This window comes from Mauremys mutica, chromosome 3 (assembly GCF_020497125.1).
Source record: "Mauremys mutica isolate MM-2020 ecotype Southern chromosome 3, ASM2049712v1, whole genome shotgun sequence".
In the NCBI taxonomy this organism is placed as follows: domain Eukaryota; kingdom Metazoa; phylum Chordata; order Testudines; family Geoemydidae; genus Mauremys; species Mauremys mutica.
This window is the reverse complement of record NC_059074.1, coordinates 16,663,927-16,680,514: the sequence shown is the minus strand read 5'-3', so window position 1 is coordinate 16,680,514 and position 16,588 is coordinate 16,663,927. Positions and strand designations below refer to the sequence as shown.

Below are 16,588 nucleotides of genomic sequence, written 5' to 3'. Positions count from 1 at the left end.
AGTGTGGAAACAAATGAACAGATTTTGGGGTTAGCTGTGGATTAGCACTGAATACTTTAGTGTATATATACTAAATGCATTTTCTTAGTTTATAAAACATCTAAGACAGTGGTAGGGCAGTTATGTCGGAAAGGTTGCTAAGTCCTACATTTTATTAATTTTCTTCAGATACAGAGAACTAGCAGTGTTAAGTCACTATTGCAAAGATGCCGGAGCTCTATAAAATGTCACATTTTCTTCCCAGGTTCTTCACCTGGCGGTCTTCTGTGATATTGTTGATTGTATTCATTTAATACTTTAATTTTAATAAGCTTTTTACCTTTTTCAGAGCAGTATCTTACTTTGCTAAATGAATGTAACTGGAAACATTGACTCACCTATGTGACAGCACACCTGCTGTCAAACACTGGAGTGTAGTATAGCGACTTCACTTTGCCTAGTTTGTCAGTTAACAAATTAGTTCTTAAATCTGCATACGTTATTTATGGGAACCTCTTTTTTTTCATGACTATACCCAAGTATTGAACTTTAAACACAAAAAATACTATTTAACAGGTTTTTGTTTTGATGACAATCAATGATCATTCATAGAATTAAACAAACGTAATACTTACCCCAAAAGAAGTTTTGCTGACATGGTGTCACTGAGCTGAACAGACTGTTTGATGCCATAGTCCTTCTCTGTTTTCACACACAATTTGTATCTTCTGGTGCAAATATTGCTTGAAGCCTTAAACTGAAAATACAAACCATACCCAAACCTAGTTTTAGTATTACAGTGTGCCTGGAGTGCATAAACTCTGTATTTGTTTTTTTCTATCAAAAAATTGTGTAGCACCGATAATGTGAAAAGCAAGGAAACAAAACAAAAAGAGAATGAGCAAATATTTGAAGGACCTACTATTACTGCATAGACTGTGGTTAGAGAGCACTTACTGACTTTGTTGGTCTCAGTGGCTGGTAGTGACCTGCGGAGATTAACCATTTAAAAACCAGAGGCTTCTTGCTATCCTCCTGGAGAAAGTTTGCACCGCACTTGTGGTTCTGTGGTTGTTTGTGAGGCGAATGAAGCATTCACATAATCCAAAAAAGCAAAAGCTTTAAAACTCCTTTTTTTTTTTGCAAGCACTGTTACTGGAGAGACAGAATCATGTGGTTTGTGACATCACAGTCCTCAAAGTAAAGTGGGACTGCCTACCACTGTGGCTTTTCTTTCTCCCTTTCTTTTTTTTTTTAAATTTTATTTTGACAAAAGGCCTGTGGCAAGGCCCTTCCTGGCATCCAGAAGGATATAGCTTTTTAATTTTTGTGACTCATGAGGATTTGGAGAGAGTACAAAATGCTGAAAGAGCCCAAACTCCTGTACAGTTAAAGCATATGGACAGCAGAACTTTATTTGTACTCTCAGTGCAGGCTCCCCCCCCTTTTTTTTTCACCCCCTTTCTTTCTCTTGTTCATTATTGTGTCTGTGGAAAAGTAAGCAAAATTGGCGCAAGTGGCTGTGTGAAATTCTGAACAACAGTGATGATTTACAATAATTTACGTCTTTGGATTGTATCACAATCTTGGGTCTGCTTCATATTTGCTGGGTGGCTGGATTCCTTCTGTTTTTCTTTTTCTTCTTGTCTTCCTATACTTGTGAATCTGTAACTCATTGTAAGAAACTTTACCTTTCCTAAGGTCTGGTAGCAGACTGCTTGTTGGGGCTGTGTTTTGTACTGTAATTGGCTGTCATAGAAGCGTTAGTCTGGGGATTCCTTTACAAATCTTAAATCATGTCTGTCTTGCTTATGTACCTTCAAGATTAGCTGCCAGTTTTATATAATGAAAATTAAGTGCAATTATATTTCAGTTGGCTTTTTTGCCGAATCTGTCATTTGTATATTGTAACTACTTTGAGTACTGTATTATAAATTATGCTTTTTGAATAAAAATACTTCAACAATTTACTATAGAAGTTACCGAACAGTATGGTTGTGGAATTTTGATTGCTAACATTAATTGCTTATTGTAATTCTAGTGTTTCAGAGAAACGGTATTGTCTTATACTTTTTGAGGGATACTGTTAATAGTTTTATTCAGTGGTTAATGTTAGTGCTTACTTTGAAAATGAAACATAATTTTGATGCTTATGTAAGGCTTAAACATTTAACGTGCATATATATAATCTATTTTTATATACTTAACAGACAACTTTAACTTTGTGTAATAAAAGCTTTTACTATATCAGGGCACTGTGTGTTAACAAAAGCAGTATTTTTTGTTTATAATAGAGGCTTTGAAATAAATTGCAAAATGCTGTGTGTAGTAGGGAATAATGTGTTCAGTAGTCTTGATTTGCTCACTCAGATTCAGAAGAAAATTGGAAACATCTTTAAGAAACTATCTTATTTTTGCCCCCTCTGGACATGTATTTGTGTAGAACTCATTTTCTTGTTAGCATGATTGTATAATATAAGCACTGTATTTTATAATTCCATTTTTTTTGGTTGGGGGAGGCAGAAGAATGGCAGAAAAGAAATACAGACCTAAAATTTTCTAAGCATTTTTCATCATTTATTTGTAAAACTCCTCATAAGCATGTTTCTGGCAGTTGGCTTCCCTCACTCCTTTTTCCCTTTATCTCCTCCCTTGCTTCTGCAATAAGCAATTGACTAGAAGTGGTGTGAAACTAATTGGTTGAAGGGTGGGTGGAGATCAGGTTATCCCTATTTTGTGTGGTTCGATGGAGTGGGGAGAGAGGAGATGCGAAAAGAGTATTCCAGTAAAACTTTTCTTTGGCAGATACTTATCAGAGAAACATAAAACCAGTCCTGTTTCTGAACATCTCAGCATAATGTGTATTGGAATGTAAACTATATTGTCTTCAATTCAACACTTTCCCTGTTCTATAGAGGTTACCAAATTTCTAGGACTGTTCCTTAAAATGAGAAAATCAGTGAATAAACTGATATATGTAGAACTTTAAAAAAAAATACAACCAAAACCATCCCAACCAAACAAAAAACCCACCTGTTCCTTTAAAGGTGGGTTTCTTGTATTCCTAAATATATATTTTCATTATATGATAGTGCCATCACTGAGAACGCAGTTAAAGGCATAAAAATGATGAAATAGAGCATTAATTCTGTTATATAAATAAAGCACACATATGAATTAGAAGTCTAATCAATTTTTAGTGTGATAAAAGCATTTGGAGGTTTTTGCCCCTATAATTTGTGGAATTTCAAATTGTAAGTGCAAACATCTCTGCAAATACGTTTACACATTGAAAAAGTTTCAGATATTGTATTATGGTAAGTATATTCAGTTCTTATAGATAACTTTACTGTTGGAGGCAAACTCTTATATTGTCCCATATTTAAGCCCAATCTTTATAATTCTAAAAGACAGAAGCTCCAACATTCATTACTATTCATCTCTTTAATAACTGAAAATTATACTCACCACAGAGAACTAGATCTCTGAACTCGGTACATTGAAATAAAACTGATCCAAGATGAATTTTCTTAATTGCCTTGACTTGCATTGCTTCAATATATTCCACCAACTTTCCCTTTCAGTACATACGTAAATGAGATGATCTTTTGAGGAGCGATAGGCTACTTTATTAATCTCTGATATCAAGATTAAGATCACTACAATAAATTCTCCATTTGGCAGGGTGAAGATTGTCGAACTTAGAAACACATTGATACCAAAGTGGGATTGAAGTGTAGTTTTAGATATTTTCTATACTCATTTAGAATTTAAATTTGTTTTCTCTCTGTTGGAAATGTTTCCTTGTTATTTTAGTAATCTTTTTAATTGAGAGATTTTCTGAAGGAAAAAAATGTACAGATATAATACCTACCAACTTGTTTCTTCAAAAATAGCTTAGACTTTTAATGTGATGAAGAAAATATATTAATTCTGAAAAGTCACTATGTAAACAAGTCTCTTGATTGCTGACTTATACTTAAGACTTTTGTTTAAAAGACAGAACTATAGAAAGCAAAGTTAACTTAAAAATTCTACAGGGGTTACTTCAAGCCACTGATATAATTACACTTAAGTATCAGGCTAAAGAATTTGCTCTGTAAATTATGGACTTGTTCTTTGATGACAAATTAAATCTCATTTTGAAATTAAAATCAATTTCAACACAAAACTTATGCCACCATATCCTTTATCTTTTAGGAAATTTGTTTTGAAAACCTGTAAGCCTTGCTTTATATTTTCAAACATTTTGCTTTTTGTCACTCATACTTTATACAGCATATAAACTATAGGATACACTGTAGAGAGTATATTTGTACTTTTAAAAGTTTGTTTTTATGTTATGGTCAACTTGCTATGAGAGAAGAATCTCCAACCTATTTTTTTTTAAAGGAATAGATTATTCTTTATCTTTTGTGTCTCCCAGAAGTATAAAACAGACTTCTATAATGTGGCATATCCTTATGCTACTTCTTCAGATGCGTCAAACCCACAGATATTGCTGCTTTAGGTCTATCTCAAACAGTGCTACATTTTCCTGTTTCTGACGGCATAAGCCACTCTGCTTGGGATCTGCATTTCACAAATCCATAGAGAAGTCGTTCTTATTTTGATTATAGCTTTCTCAGTGGTGCTGCATTTTACTTTATTTAGTGTTTTATTCCTGTGTAGGTGTGTAATTACAGTATTTACACATTTTGTAAAAATTTCATTGTATAGACTAATGTATACTTGGATTTTAAAGTTCCAACATTGTTCCAGTTGCCTGAAGTAGATTCAGTATAACATATGTTAACCTATTATAACAGACCGTGCCTTCTATTTAGCAGTATTAAATAAAAATACTTCTTTATGCCAACTTATATTTCTTTTCATAGACATTGTTGCTAAAATACTGTCGTGGTATTGAACAAATAAATGCTTAATTTTTTTATGATTTCCTTCCTGTATATACATTGTCCAGCCCCCCCCCCTTTTCTCCTCAGTATTATTTTAACTATAAATGGTATGAAGCTGATTGTCTGTGGTTCTGTGTGAAAAATTGTAGCTTTTCGTCTGTTGTAAGCAAATACTGGTTGTCTGATTTCTTTTCTTTGGACTCTTACTATTAAAGATCTGTTTAAACCTAAAACAGAAATCCTTGCTATAGATTGAGATGAGAGTAATTCTCTGTTGATCAATGATTAATTTACTAGTAATTAACATAATTGTTTCATATTGCCTTGGATTATTAACTCTCATTTGTCATTATGCAGAAAAAAGTCACATAATGCCCATTTCAGCAATAATAATGGAAAAACTCTGCCCACTGTCCAGGCCTTGAACAAGCTTCTGCATCTTAGAAGCCAAATATATCTTATTGACTGCTGCTTTTGTACATTATTGCTCAATTATTTTTCTGATTATCATTGGTGTTCTTCTGTTCTCCATAAATTTATTTCTTAGTCTGTACAGCAAGTAAGAGTGCCATTCTAGTTAAATATAGTCCAGTAAGCAGCCAATAGTTACTGTTTAAAAACATTATAATTGTTTTGTATTTTCTCCAGTCTGTTTAAAAAAAAAAAAGTCAACTTGCAGAAAATATGGGAAACTTGTCTCATATAACAGCTGAGGATGTGGCTAGGTTAAGGCAGGAAACTGCTACCCACAATGCAATGTTACATACACTACCACTTAATAAAATTTATTTCAAACATGCTACTGACAAAACCAAAGAAAAATAATATCCTAACTATGCTAGTTAGTACACTAAATATATCTAGGGAAAAGTGAAAGTAATCTGTCTAAAGCCTTTTTTGCTTATTGGATACAGTACTACCACTAATCAAACCATTGGAGATCTCAGTAGTTAAAGCAATGACTATTTTTAGAAAATATTCACCTCTCTAGAAATTAATGCTTGCATGCTGCTAATTGGTGTTGAAGTTGCTATTTTTATATGCATAATTTTGATAGGTTCTTTTTGCTAGCTTTTGGGGCTATTGGTTCTATATTCTCATATGGTATGAGATTGGCAACTTCTTTATATATTTTTTTTCTTGTTGGTCTTACTTGTACCTTGAGTTTACCTTCCTTTTACCATACCCAAGCAACCTACACCTTCTCCCTCCCAAAAGAAGAGATGAGGCTAAATACTTAACCTATTTGTGGTTTGACAGGAAGAGGTTGTTTAAGAACAAGAAAACATTTATTTATTTATTTATTTATTTATTTATTTTACATGTCTGAAGACAGACTAACTTAAGGAGGTTTTATATGACTGCAGACAATTTTGGTAAGATCTAATAGACATTTAGTATGCTTTGGCTAATTTATGAGGTAAATACAATATTGTACACTTACTGTGTAAATGTAATATTTTTAATCATTATTTATTAAAACAGGTTTTTTAAAATGGATAGTAATACCTGTTAGAATATTTATGCTGAAATGGCATGAATGTCCAGAGAGTTTTATTTTAGAAATGGCAGAGTCCTTGTTTCTCATTGTTTTTAAATACATGTGTACTAAGGGTGATCCTCTTATGGAGATTTTTTTTTAAAGTATTTTCCCCTATAGTTAAGCACTTATCAAGAACAGCTGCTGTAGTGCTATGGATCCTATCCATGGACTCATGGTGGTCTGCTGAACAACGTTCTTCAACTTTGACAGGTGAGACAGAGACTCTCCAGTGCCACTGCTTTTGGATGAATCTAGCTGTGGTTGCAGAAAGTGCATCTTGCCAAAATATATGGGTAAGACCACACACAGCCTTTAAAATAGTTATTGTAAGCTTATTTTTAGGCAATATATGTCTTGACAGTTCCTTTATTTGCATGCCAGTTTCATTGCTGCTTATAGATTTTTCATTTATTTTAGTAATGGCAATAGCAGATTTAAATCTGTATTTGTAAAGCTTTTGCACAACATTTACACTAGAAAATGACAGGCTTTCTCCTTTCAAACCTCAATCAAGATTAGAAGACAAGTTTTTTAAAAACATTATAGCGGAGCATTCATACTGCTTAGAGTTGGTGTCTCTGTTTTCATGTTAAGCCACTGTTTTCTGGGGCATAGTTCAATGATAAAATGTTGCTTCTGGATTTAAAATTATACCAGTTTCAGATGCTTCTGTGCTTGTATAAGTCTGAAAGGATGAATATTGGAGACATGAAATTTGTTCAGTGAGCCTAATGAAAGTTAAATGCTTTTTTAAATGGCTAAGATACTAAACATTGAAGTTAAAATTGCCACTTGATTTATACAGTAACTACTCTACAGTATTTTTCATATATAAAGTAGTAAATATTCTAAATATCTACCTAGACAATTGGCTGGATAATACATGTTTAATATTGACAGTCTACAAGGGTTGCACCCTGTAGGATTTTTCAGTAATCAGTACTTATATGGTATCTTTCAGAACAGATGTTTTTAAAATATCCCAGAGAAATTTAAATATATAACTGAGATGGAATAACAAACTATTCAGAGTGCAGGGATGCTTTATAGTTGTGTATATGTACTTGTACAGTTTATTCTAGTTCTGCAGTTCCCAGAGTAACAGGCATAATCCGTGTGTAGTTAGTTCTCAGCCACACGTTATTATTTATTTTTTATTAGTTAATTTTGCATATCACTATTGTTCCAGGTGATTTTACAAACAAATAAGACAGCAAATCAGTGCCCATAGGAGCTTGCAATAAAAACCTTCCACCATGAAACAAAAGACTAAAACAAAAATGGAAATGAGGGCAGGATAGTAAGTAATAAAAAGCAAGTGATTCGAACAATTAGGGATAGTCATTACGTACTTTATGGTTCCACTTGCTGGAGATTATAAAAATCTAATATAAAAAAAAATGTGTGCGCGTGCACATTAGCTTTCTTTAGGGCATGGGGAAAAATGTAGTTTGTAGGCCTTCATTGTAAACGAATCCTTGTATTCTGATTGGGTGTTGGTCATCCAGTCACAGTGCAAGGCGGTCAATAATCTGTGTGTGAGACACTCTAAAATTCTAGGATTATCACTTTAAAGCCCAGAATATATGAGTCACTGTGAAGCAGTGGAAACAGCGACAAGCGTAGCTGAGAGCTCTTTTTGTTCAGACTATCACTAGGTTCAGTTGTCACTGGGACTCGTGGTCTGTAACCATCTAATTTTTAAGTTCTCAGCCATTTTAACTTTACAGATTACACCCATATGACAGGAAAGCATGTATCTATGTCTAACCAAGAGTCGTCCTAGAACATTGTGATAGTAGAGGTAACTCAGCCAATCACCACACAAACTGACATACAATTTCATTGGTTGTATGGGGGAGACTGCGCAGATGGTGGATTACTTGGCCCAACAGTCAATGCTTTCAGCTACTGGTTCCTCAATATTTCTGTGAATATACATAACTCTGCACTTTGGTTCCTTGTAATACATTGGCTCTATTCAGATTTTTCAAGCTGTTTGATAGCGCCAAAGATGTTGCATCAGATTTTCAAATCCTTGAGTGGATGCAGAAAACTAAAATTTTTATCAGAGAAGGAAAAACTATGAAAAAGCAGTGAAAATGAAACTGTCAAACTAAAAGGGAAAACATATTTTTAAAAATAATGTAATTATTGCCTTTCTTTCAGTCCTTCCTCCCATTTCTCTCTCTGGATTCCTCCCAATAGATCAGAAAGGTTTTTGTTCCCAGAATTTACTTCTATCGCACAATTCCATATCTGGTGAAATTCCTAGCCACTCCCCCCAGTTCAAAACATTTATTGCAGGTATGTGGAGAATAGCATTGTAGGCTTCTAAGGAGTGAAATGTGCCCTGGAAAGGAGATGATACTGGGAATAGAAGGAGTAAAATTGAAGAGAGAAGGAAGGGGAGGCAGCAAGAAAGGATTTTTTTTTTAAATTCTTTAATGAGTTTGTCTTTCAGCAATATGGCAGGTTTTTTTGGGAGGGGGCACGTTGGGGGTGGCTAAGACAGTAGGAGAAACCAAGGAACCAAAATTGAACAAAGAAATGAACTGCCACAGACCCCTTACCAGTTGACACAATAGTTAGGGTTCTTGTAGAAGACCAAGAAAGTAGATGGAAGATTGTGGCAAATATGAAAGGTAGAACTGAGGACAAACATCAGTGGCGCTGTGAAGAACATGAGATACTTGCTTTTTTTTTTTGTGTGTGTGTGTGTGTGATGTATGCCTCTGTCAGATTACTTGTGTGTGCGCTGTGCCTCTTTCTGTTAGGCTGTCTACACGGCTCCTCAAGTTGGACTATGAGAATGTGAATTGCAAAAGCATTAGCATGCTGTGCTGTAACTTCTCTGTGTGCATGCTACGGATGTGAACTAAAAGGTACCTAGTTCATGTTAACTTAGTCCTCTTTAAAGAGGACTAATGCAAACTGGTTACTCTTTAGATTTTGCTGGAGCATCCACATTGGGGAATTATATGCGCTGCAGTTCAAATCCCGTAGTCCAAACTGTGGGACCATGTAGCTTAGCCCTCAGATTACTATTATGGGGTCAGTTACATGGCTGTAAAGTGCTAACTCAGTCCTGGATGGTTTTATGCATCTGCAGCAAGGCAGACAATGGTTGCAGATAGCCCAATCACTATTAATTAATAAACGCTACAGATATCAATTCCTTTGAATATTTAAGTCCACAGTTTGAACAATAGGCTGGTTGATAAATGGGAGTAAGGAGGAGGAATCGAAGCAGGGAATCAATGAAGAAAAAACTTGGAAACTGTTAACAACCATAGCTCTGAAGCTGAGTGGGAAGAGGCAGGATCTACAAAGAAAGAGACTATGATTTGGTCCTCAGAAGAGCTGGGGTCCCAGGGCAAAGTTGGGCCTATCTAAATCTCGATGGAAATTCTAAGCCTAGGTAAGACAATATACATGTAGACCTTTTGTTATTTTAACCTTATGTCTCTGATTACTATATTTCCATGGATAAATAATATTTAGTTTTGAAGAAACTGGTCACTGTGTCTGCCTACTGTTCATAGCTTAAGAAGGGAAGCCTATAATAGGGAATGAACCCAATTGGACCTGCTGAGGAAACATTGGTAAACAGAAGGGCTGTAATCTGAAGACCCAGTTGGTAGGGATGAATCACAGGATTCCACTCTGAGAGAAGTGAAAGTGCTGGGCCTATCACTCGGAAAAGGTCTCATTGAAAGACTGAGTGAGGCATCAATGGTCCAGCTTACCCTGGAACTGTGACAGGAACCTTCCACTCTAGATAGCAACAGCAAATATTCTTTATTTGTGGAGAGGGCTGGTAAAAGACACAAACAGACACAATATCGCAGTCAATGATCCGGAAGAAGGTAGTTAAATGGAACCAGCAGCAAAGAAGGGAAAGCACATAATTGTAATCAGTGAGACTTTAGTGAGGACCATGGGCTGATTGGCCTGATAAAACAGAAGAGTTTTGGTGCCTTCTGGGTACCAAAGATGATGGTATGACAAGGGAACTAGGTATCCTAAAGAATTTTGGATATTTCCTACTGATTACAATTCATGTGAGATCAAACTACACCAATGAATTAGGATTTGTTATCACAAATGACAAGAAGAAGCTTGGAAGAGAACTTATGATTCAAGTCATCTCGCAAGAAAATCCCTCTGAAGCCAAGTGCAAATGAAGAAATAGTAAAGATCCTGGATTCCAGAAATGCATAAACCTTGCGGGAAGGGTACAGGGCACTTGGATGCTTTTTGTGATAAGATCCAAGATAGGTTAAGTAGGCACCAATCCTAAAGCAGAAAGTAGCAGAAAGTAGGTTGTATGGGGTAAAGACCTCTTGGTTCAAAACCAGCTCGAGAGCTTTAAATTAGGTATTAGCCAGGATGGGCAGGAATGGTGTCCCTAAGCTCTGTTTCCCAGAAGTTCGGAATGAGTGACGGGATGAATCACTTGATGATTACCTGTTCTGTTCATTCCCTCTGGGGCACCTGGCACTTGCCACTGTCGGAAGACAGGATACTGGACTAAATGAGTCTTTGGTCTGACCCAGTAGGGCCATTCTTATCAAAAGCAAAGCTTTCACTTAACTCACGTGGGCTGCTCTACTTTGTACATTAGACGTCTGTGTAAAAGATGGAGCTGTTCTGAAACATAAGATGAAGAATAAGAACAACATTAACTTTCATATAAATGCAAGGAATATGAGAAACAAGCAAGAATAACACAAATTATATGAAATGAAGGAAACTATCTTATGGGCATAGTGGAAAACTGAGTTGGGATACTTTAACTGGGATGTTGATATAGATGGATATAACATACAGAGATGAGAAATAAAAATGGATCATCAGTGGTTGTAAACCAAAGTTGGGTGTAGTGTCCAACCAGGTCATGAGCAATCTAATTCAATGACTAGGAAGAATTACTTTCTGAGAATTATGAAACCCACTCTGACCATGAAAACAGATCCACCAACTTGAAAGGAATAAGGAAAAGCCTGATTGATCAGACTATGTAAGAAAGAAAAAAGATCCCAACAATACCAAAGTTTCCAAACTCAAGCCATAGATGTAGTGTTTACCTGTAGGAGTGTACTAAAAGGCACCTTGGTTGCCAGTCTCAGCAGAGTGGTCAAATATTGAACTGGCATGGAGAATAAACCACATTCTTGACCACTTCTAGGGTTCCTTTAGGTCATGGTTTGAAGCATTTTTGCAGGAAAGTGACAGACCTTCCCTGATGCTGTTGTACATATTCTGTGCATTAGGAGAACTTTGGGTTCAAGTTCAGCACTTCAGCTAACAATAAATAAATTAGAGAACCAAACAAAGAAATATCTTTTGCATATTTAACTTAAATGATCAAACTGTTCATTTTTTTATATAATCTAAACTAATATTTTTATGGAATAGTTCATTTTTTATGGTTTCTTTTATTGTTTTATGACCAGAGTAGCTGAAATTAAATGTACTTTTTCTTTATTAGTATTAAAAAAAACCAGAAAAAATATACATAATATTTTAAGTTGAGGGAATGATGGATTTGATATTTAGATGTACATTAAACACATTTATGTTGTAACAGATGACTTACACAGCCACTAGATGGGACTGGTTGTAACATTTATACACTTTTCATGATGTCATCTTCCTCATATATAGGAGGTTCTGATCATACAACAGGAACTGGTACCTACTATGACAACAACATGTCATGGGATACCACTTCAGAGATACTCTTTGCGGGTGTAAAGATCTGCACTAGTGGATTCTGTTGCAGGATCAGGGCCTTGAAGCTTTTACTCTGTGCAGTTAGAACCCTTTTTGTGTCTACCCCTGTGCTGAAGGAAGTGGGTTCTGCATGAGCACGCGTCCTGGAATAAATTGTAAGACTGGGACCTTGGGGAGTGACTATGCTCATTGAAACACTGGAAGTAAACAAAAACCTAATCCTGTCCTTCACATCCTATATCATGGCAGCTATTATAAGCAAATCTTTTCACTTCCAGAAAGAGTACATTTTAATTGTCATAGGTCAAAGAATATTATGTGGTGCTAATACAGTAACAGGCTGTAGTCTTGTCATCGTCAAATTCCATTTTGCCATTTTTATCTTGAATTTTCTATGAAATTTATTTTTCTTATTGGCATATGCAAACTTTTACTTTTTAAGAGAAAACTAGATGTGATTTTCTTGCTTTGTGAGGTCCAGGTTTGCCTTGAAACAGCTCTGCAGCAGTTTGTTTATATTTCAGTTTCAGGAAAAATGATACCAGTCTTCTGAGAAATGGAATATTTGCAATAACAAGTGGCATCTTTACAAGTTAAACAGAATAATCAAAGAGCTAAAAAATAACATTTGGTTGTCTTTCAGACAAACGTTAGTGAAATAGCTGCTGTTTTACCATTAAGAGTTGGTGTAATTTATTTTTCTTTTTTAACTGGAGAACAAATCCAGTTGGTTACTGCATAAAATTGAATCCCTATGTTTTTTGGTGTGGACAGAAGGTTATCTGTTGACTTATGTATGTGGGAGCTACAGTAATTTAAACTATTTTTCCTTCCAGGTAATTGGATCAAATTGAACATCCATATACATGACATTGTTATTCTCTTAACTATGCTTAGAATTATGCATCTTTTTTCTAGAAAAAATTCTGCTTTTGTACTTCATGAAATGCTTTTCTTTTCACAAAGGTGCACTAGTAGCTTTCTCTAGATTAGATGAAAGGGAACTATGCAACCCAAAGTAGCAGAGTTACATGAGAGGCCTGTCTTACTTTCTGCTAAATACACGTGTTAATTAACTAACAGTCTGAACAGTTGGTAGACAGAAGATGAACTGTTACCACAAGCATCTTTCAATCTGTATTACGGACAAAAAACCTACAGTAAATGAATATTAAGGTTGTGAAGTCAAGCATTCAGCAGTTAAGAAATGCAATAATTAAGGTTGCCTATGCATCTTTAAATCAGCCCCCTTGTGTGTATGCATTGTAATAGGCTTTTTAATTACATGATCATGTATCATTTTTTCCACAGGATCTCTGCCTCATTCAGTGCACAGAGTGGATGATGCTCAGTGTATGAACTACTATTTAATATTTTGTTGTATCTTCATTTGTTCAGTGTGTGGCCACATGCCTTATTTACAGCACACTAGTCAAACTTTGCTATGAAGACAGAATTTTTAATTTTCTCTTGGGCTTTTCTGTAACATTCATTGTGATATAAGAGTGATTAAGAAACATTAGAACATCAGAACTTACCTGTGGGGTAAGGGGATGGTATTATCTCGGTTTTAAAGATTGGGTACTGAGGTACAGAGAGACTGAGGTCAAAAGTATTTACTAATTTTGGATGCCCAATTTGAGATGCTTAGGACCTTATTTTTCAGAGTACTTAGCATTGTGTATCACTTTATATGTTCAAAGCTCATCTCCCATTCAGTTGCAGTTGTGAGTGTTCTGTCTCATTCACTATACACCTTCCAACTTCCGAAATAAATGAGGCAGGGAACCTAAAAACAGCAGCCTCCTTTACTACACAAGTCTGATTCATTCCCATATCAGGTCTATCTTGTGCTCTGAATGAGACTGGGATCTGTAGAACCCAGTGCCACAGGATAGCTGTAAGGCTAAGATTTTACTAGGATTTAAAAAAAGGGGTAGACATTTATAGAAATAATGAGAAATTCCATAGTTATATTTGATGATAAAGGGTACATGGGATAACCCTGGTAATTATAGGGCTGATAGTCTGACATCGATCCTGGCAAGATAATGGAGTGGCTGATACAGAATTCAAAGAATTAAAGGAGGGTATTATAATTAATGCTAATCAGCATGCCCTTATGGAATACATTCTGTCAAACTAACTTGATATCCTTTTTTGATGAGATTACAAGTTTGCTTGACAAAGATAATAGTGTTGATGTAATAGAATTCTGTATGGTATTTGATTTAGCACCAAGTAACATTTTGATTAAAATACTAGAAAGATACAGTTACCATGGTACACGTTAAATGGATTAAAAGGTGGCTAACTGCTGGATCTCAAAATGTAATAGTAAACGGGGAGTCATCATCAAATGGATGTGTTTGTAGTGGGGTCCCACAAGTGATTAATTCTTGGTCCTACGCCATTGAATAAAAATGTTAGTTACCTGGAAGAAAACATAAAGTCGTCACTGATAAAGTTTTCAGATAACGACTGCCCAAATTTGTGTGTCAATAATGAACAGTACAGGTCACAGATAGAGAGTGATCTGGTCGCGTGGTAAACTGGGCACTAGCAAAAAATGTGTGTTTTAATATGGCTAAATGTATACATCTTGGAAAAAAGAATGTAGGCTATATTTACAGGATAGGGGATTCCATCTTGAGAAGCAGTTATTCAAAAAAAATTTGGGAGTGGGGATGGTGGACAGTCAGCTGATTATGAGTAAGGCTATGATTTAGTCATGGATATTTTTAGTAAGTCATGGACAGGTCACGGACAATAACCCAAAAGTCAAGGGCTGGTGACCTGTCCATGATGTTTACTACAAATATCTGTAACTAAATCTTAGCTGGTGTGTGTGTGTGTGTGTGTGTGCGCGCGTGTGCTTCTGGGGCCGCTGCTGCTTGTGGGGGGATGCTGCTGATCCTGGCGGGGGACACTCAAGGTCCCACTGCTGCTGGGCTGGAGTGGGATGGTCAGGGCTCTGCTGCTCCTGCTGGGGGCGGGGGATGGCCCAGGCGCTGCTGCTGCTCTGGACAGGGGATGGCGGCCCGGGGCCCCACTACTGCTCCCAGACCACTACTCTGGGGCAGTGCCTGGGACCATCAGCCACTGCGCAGGCAGCCCCAGGTAGATGTGTCTGCCCCCGAGGCTGCCCCAGCTTATTGGGCGCTCCTGGGGTTAACCGCACCAGCCGCTTCAAAAGTCATGGAATCCGTGACCTCCATGAAAGACTTGCAGCCTTAATCATGAGCTCCCAGTGTGATGCTGTGGCTGAAAGGGCTAATGCAGGCCTTAAGTGCATCATAAGGAAATCTCAAGTAGGCATAGAGAGGTTATTTTACCTCTGTATTTGGCATTGGTGTGACCACTGCTGGAATACTGTGTCCAGTTCTGTTGTCCACAGTTTAAGAAAGATGTTGATAAATTGGAGAGCGTTAGAAAACCTGCCTTTCAGTGATAGATTCAAGGAGCTCAATCTATGTAGTTTAACAAAGAGAAGGTTAAGGGCGATTTGATTAGACAGTAAGTACCTACATGAGGAACAAATATTTAATAATTAACTCTTCAGTATACAAAGGTATAGCATGATCCATTGGGTGAAAGTTGAAGCAAGACAAATTCAGACTGGGAAAAATGTGTAAATTTGTAACGGTTAGTATAATTAACCATTTAAACTATTTAAAAAGATTGTAGTGGATTATCCATCACTGACAACTTTTATATCAAGTTTGGATGTTTTTCTAAAAGACATGCTCTAGTAATTATTTTGGGGAAATTCTCTGGCCTGTGTTATACAGGTGAAAATAGATGATCACAGTGGATATGTTTGGCCTTGGAATCTATGAATATATTTTTTTAGAAGGACATTCTTAACCTTCATGCGTAAAAAAGGTATAAACCAGTCTCTGTCTGATATGGGTAGGAAGAAACTTCTTTATTGGCAGGTTATTTCATAGTGGTCTACCGTGTGTTTTTTCATGTCTTCTGAAGCTAGGCACTTTGAGACTGGATAGTGGACTAAATGGACTACTGGTATGACTATTCTGTGTTCTTACACAGAGCAAAACTTAGTTTGGTTTGAAAAATGGACATGGTTAACAACTTGCAAATCAGTGTATCTGTTTTTAGGATCAAGAACTGAGGTAACCATGCCTAGATTTGAATCTGTGGCTTCAAGAAGACTAAATATTTTGAACATGCTATATAAAGGAAGGTATGGGTGGCTGGTTACCTTGCTAACCTGGGTTAAATTCCTTGTTCTGCCAAAATAGTGTGACCATAAACAAGTCACTTCTTGTTTTGGGGCCTGAGTTCCCAATCTGTAAAATGGGGATACCAGTACTTCCCTACCTAATAGATGTGTTGTGAGAACAAATGCATTAAAGATTGTGAAGTGCTCAGAAACTATAGTAATGGGGGGGATATAAGTACCTAA

General features: G+C 36.2%; 2 protein-coding genes across 18 annotated transcripts in view; one reads left to right on the top strand and one right to left on the bottom strand.

Annotated features, from left to right (window-relative positions):
- Window positions 1-16,588, top strand: part of SUPT3H (SPT3 homolog, SAGA and STAGA complex component) — a 455,041-nt gene that overhangs the window by 66,348 nt on the left and 372,105 nt on the right. The gene's annotated exons all lie outside the window — the stretch shown is intronic.
- RUNX2 (RUNX family transcription factor 2) overlaps window positions 1-16,588 on the bottom strand; it is a 486,380-nt gene that overhangs the window by 390,098 nt on the left and 79,694 nt on the right. For 6 of the 9 annotated variants that reach the window (XM_045009229.1, XM_045009232.1, XM_045009233.1 and 3 more), the window contains exon 1: window positions 615-687. In XM_045009229.1, coding sequence (XP_044865164.1) covers window positions 615-672 — 58 coding nt within the window. In that variant the 5' untranslated portion in view covers window positions 673-687. Of the gene's footprint in view, window positions 1-614; window positions 737-936; window positions 1,079-16,588 lie in introns of those variants that run through there. The other 3 variants (XM_045009226.1, XM_045009227.1, XM_045009231.1) reach the window with 3 other exon arrangements.